Raw genomic sequence first — 5,000 nt, 5'->3', positions numbered from 1 at the left:
ATTAGTCGCCTTTATACATTTACTTAATTATTCTACTGTCTTGCATAATTACTCGCCCTTTCTAGTTATATTTTCTTATCTAATTATGTGCCTGATTCTGAGAATAAACTAACGCAGCTGGTGGCTGAGTTTGGAAGAGTATGCGAGAGAAGAAAGTTATGACTAAGTGTAGAAAAATGTAAAGTGATGAAGTGTACAAGGAATGGTGATGAAGACAAATATAAGTGTGGAGGGTGAGTTTTAAGAACCGGGGTCACATGTGGCATTCAACGGAAAAGTGGATGTGGAAGTGGATTTATAGAGTGAAAGAAGTGAGTAAATGTCTGGGTGGAATGCAAAGTGTTGTGAGAAATGGGTACTTGGGGATGAGTGCAAGGAGAAAGTTGTGTGAAGGAGTGATTGTGCCCTCGGTTCTGTAGGGAGCGGAGACTTCGAACATAAAGGAGGCTGAGAGGGAGAGATTTGTTTTTATCTTTAGTTACGTTTAGTATTGGCCATTAGGTACCCCGAAGGTTAATAAGACCACATACCAAGGTTGGACGCTGTAGTGGTGTTAGTGTGCAGGTTGCAGCCCCTCCTATGCACCGAGAGGTCAGCAGGAAAAGTTGTACTTGTAGAGGTCTTCTCTAGTAGACCATTCTTTCGCGATTTTACTTTTAAAAGATGCTACGGTTTTGGCACTAATGGTTTCTTGGCTCAGCTTGTTCCATGGTTCTGCAATTCTTGCAGGCAAGAAGTTTTTTTCTGTAGCTAGTTTGGTGTTGTAATTGTAGCTTTAAGTTGTGACCTCTGGTCGCTGTACTAAGTGTTGGCTTGAACATCGCTCTTCCACAGCTGTTGCTTTTTAGACGAAGTGTTTCAGAAATGTATCACAAAGTGGACGAGAGTGTGAAGAAAACTGTCGGACAAAGGGGACAGGGTGGTTGGGACACACGAGGAGAATGAATGGTGCAGAAGTGGATGGAGTGAGTTCGTAAGAAAGACCAAAATTGAGATGGATGGATGAGGTGAAGAGGGCTCTGGATGCACGTGGTGTCTGTTGAACAGGGAAATAGGTAATCCAAATGATAGGAGGGGTGAACAAGAGTTGTAAATGGGTGAAAAGACGACATGGGAAGTTAGGGGGTGGGTGGGGATAAACAGCTCCAGCTGTCGGGCCTTACTGTGGAAGAGCTATGCCTTACTGCATTGCTTTCGGCCCAAGAAGTATGGTGGTAGACAAATCGACCATTCTTTCTCCCCAAGGTTCTGAGGGCAAAGGGTGTGTGTGTGTGAATGGGATGTGGTGTGGGCGTGTGTTTTGACTCAGCCAACCCTCGTGTAATTTTTTTTATTATTATTATTGTAATGAACATTTTTGTACCCACCCTTAATTTTTTCAGGGTTTCTTTTACAACTAGTATGTATCCATCTACAATGTAATATATTAATTTGATTTCTCATGTGTGTATCAAGACTATACTGTTCATCCAGCTTATTTCTTTTCATGTATAACCGCCATCAGATTCCTTCTTCTTTGCTAATTGAGGTTTCTTTACAAGTCCCGGCCTTTGTGCCGTTTCCTGCTGTGGCTTCCCTCCTTCTCACCCCTCGAGAACGCCCCCCCCCCACTACACACACCTGAACTCCATGATTTCTGTCCAGACAAATTAGGCACTCGCCCCCCACCCCCACCTCTCCCACAGTTGTTCATCTTCCTCCATTGTCCACTCAGTGTTTAGAAAATTACCCACTGTCTCTTTCTTTCCCCGTTCGGTCTCTACCCTCTGATCCCTTCCTAGACCAATTCCCTTTTATCTATTTATTTATTTGTTTATGCAAATATTTATATATCAATTCATATGTTATTTATTCTTCCATTTATTGATTTATTCACTTACTCATATATCCATCGATTTATGTATGTATGTATCTATGTATATATATATATATATATATATATATATATATATATATTTATATATATATATATATATATATATACACGTAATTTTTCATAAAAAAAAACATGTTTTCCTCAATGGACTTTTCTTGATATCTTTACCTTTTTCTTTCTGTAATTCTAGTTTGTGACCTCTCCTCATATCAGTTGATATCTTTATCTGGTCCTTCTTGCCCATGCATTGTACTGTTTTGGCAAGCTCGTAAAGAGTATTTTTCTTCTAATGTTGTCAACTCAGGCCTTCTTTATCTTTCTAATTATGACAGTCTCTGCAGATTAGGAATCCATTTTATAACTGTGTGTATGTGTATGTGTGTGTACATGTGACCAGATATATTGATATATATGTATACAGACATATGTGCACAACCCTAATCAAAATAATGCCGATTCCCAATGTTTTCAGTCTTCCTCTTGGTTCCTTTCAGACATCAAAGAAACACATTCGTGTTAGAGAAGAACTCTGAATACTCAGGAACATACGTAGTCTGCCCATTGAGAGGAACATGGAACTGGGAGAAAGAAAGGATCACGATTGCGATACCTGCGGTATCAAGAGGTCCGTCGAGGGCACGAGAAGAACCCTAATCGAGGCAGACGAATTCTTCGGTGGATCTGGTTTGATCGAGCGGAGGAGAGAGGAATACGTGAAGAATGTGCCCATGGTGTCAGATGATGATGAACTAGATATACTCAGGAAGGAGGAAGACGAAGAAAGGGAATGGAAACGGACAGCAGTAAGTGATTACGAAATGGAGTTGGAGAGGAGGAAGCTCATAGAAGAGATACGCAGTGCGGAGGGACAGAAATTTAGGGTGATCAGAGGAACGAATGAGGCAGGCGATGACGAGTCCGAAGAAGAGGAAGAGGAGGAGGAGGATGAGGATGAGGATGAGGAGGAAACAGACAGCGAAACGGAGGAAGAAAAGGAAACAGGGGACTTTAATGGATTTGAGTCGGAACAAGGGGAGAGTAGTGTACGACGAAAAGTAGAGCTGAAGAATAGCTGTAGACAGAGGAATCCACAATTACTCAACGGACTGAAGAGAATTTACATGAAGACGATGTTGAAGAACAGCGAGGAAGATGATGACCTTGAGACAACCGATGAAGAAGACGAAGAAAAGACTGATGACAATGAAGACGAACTGGAGGAATACCACTTTGTAATGGACGAGGAGGAAATTTCTGACGACGATGAAAGAAAAGAGGTCAAGGAAAACAAAGATGACGATCTACGTGGGAAACAGAATGTAAATTCACAAGATGAAGAAGTTGGCCAGACGACGCACAAGAAGGCAGAAGCTGAGAAAATGAAATACCTCCATTTCAACAAAAGTAAAATGACGACCACAAAAGAAGAGACAAACAAGCTCAAAGACGAACACGACAACGAAAACGACGGCCCAAAAAGGACAACCTACCATATGCATCTGCGCAACTACAAAGACGAAAACGACCGTCTTCTGTTTTACAGTGACGTTGGCAAGCCCAAGGGTTACTTCGACACTAGCTCCAACATTCACTTTTTCCACCTCGACAAACTACCCTTCGAGCAGAGGGCCTCAAAGTACATGAAGCTGGCTTCCACGGACTGGGTGTGCGTCCTCAACTTGAACAACGAGTTAGTCAGGTTCTTCGATTCTTCGGGACGACATGACTACTTCGTTAAACCCAGTTCGATGAAGGCAAGCTTCTGCTTCGTCTGCCATAGCCCAACCGCAGAGACTGACGAGGAAGACCAATATGAAAGCATGAGCGAACTTGATGACAAGGAGGATGAGGACATGGATGATCTTACCAATGTATTAGAAAGATGCCGTATCATCGAGGATAAGATGGCTAAGTTTGAGTTTTATCTGCAAGACTTGCAAAACTGCAATAGGTACGCTGAAAGCAGAATGCAGGATTTCCAGTACTTCCTTGACGACACTGAAGAAAGAATGATTGACCTGGAGAGGAAGTCTGGTGGGTGCTATTTTAGGGCGGATGGGTTTCCTAACAAGCTGAAGGATTTTAGGGAATCTGTCGTGGATTTTCTTATGTTGCTGGATAGGATGGCTCATTCTGTCGACTGCAGTGAGAGCCAGTGGGACAAACCCTATGGCTCTGAGCGTGAGTACTACGCTAAACGCTATCCAAATAGGCCCAGATCTTTCTACCATAATTACTGATTTTCTTGAACAGCTGAAATGGAGTCTTAGGGTGTGATCTGTTGTATAAAAAGGAATTAAGTTTGTAAATGTGAAGAAAAGCTATTGTTTAGGAATTCTTTATTCTGTAATGGAATGTTCTTTGTGATTGCACTTAACACAGACAAAAGAAAAAATAAATCCTTGAAAACAAAATTCTCGTTTATGACCCTTTTCAACTTTCATGTGCAAGGTGTAAACGGAAGCACACAATTATAGTTCCTAAGAAAAATCGTGTATACAACTTCATATATACACTAAATGATATATGCAGCATGTATGTGCACATTTATGGATCAACTAGAATATAAAAGGTACCATAACAATATTCAAAAATGGGTGGTGAGGTAAATATTAACAACATATTTCTCTGTACCCACTTCATCATCAGAACAGTTATTTGTCTTAGATGCTTCACATTGAAAAAAATGTATTAAGGAAGTGAGATGGTAGGGTGGAAGGTACCTGGTGAAGAATGAATTGGGTGGAAAGGCTGACAGGGAATGATGGAGTGAAGAAGGAAATGAGAGGATAGACAGGAGCGGGAGAGGGACAGGTATGAGGAAAGGAATCATAATTAATTGGGAGCACACTCCAGAAGACGCGTCCTTTCATTCACACAACGACGCAAACCTTTACGGCTTCTCCAACCAAACCCCCATGCAGCTACCCTACCCATCCCAAACAGTTCTCGGCATGGCCTAAGCTCTGTGGAAATCCCCTTTGACTTCTCTGCTGAGGGTTGTCTCTTGTGGAGATGACTCTGTGAGTGGGATAGATACAGGGAAACCCATATAACCACAGTTTGACGTTCACAAATTATGTTGGTAACAGGCCTAGATTATGTTGCATTTCCCCATGTCGAG

At 41.8% G+C, this 5,000-nt stretch overlaps 1 protein-coding gene across 1 annotated transcript in view; it reads left to right on the top strand.

The window, feature by feature from the left end:
• The window catches only part of LOC143031982 (uncharacterized), a 7,588-nt gene extending 3,298 nt beyond the window's left edge, over window positions 1-4,290 (top strand). The window contains exon 2 of the mRNA XM_076196403.1: window positions 2,371-4,290. Within this exon, the coding sequence (XP_076052518.1) occupies window positions 2,449-4,116 (1,668 nt within the window). The 5' untranslated portion in view covers window positions 2,371-2,448 and the 3' untranslated portion in view covers window positions 4,117-4,290. The remainder of the gene's footprint in view (window positions 1-2,370) is intronic.
• Window positions 4,291-5,000: the final 710 nt, after the last annotated feature.

The sequence above is a fragment of the Oratosquilla oratoria genome, chromosome 12, assembly GCF_046742065.1.
Source record: "Oratosquilla oratoria isolate Oo_2021 chromosome 12, ASM4674206v1, whole genome shotgun sequence".
In the NCBI taxonomy this organism is placed as follows: Eukaryota; Metazoa; Arthropoda; class Malacostraca; order Stomatopoda; family Squillidae; genus Oratosquilla; species Oratosquilla oratoria.
The sequence above is the reverse complement of the archived record's forward strand: the minus strand, read 5'-3'. Positions and strand labels throughout refer to the sequence as shown.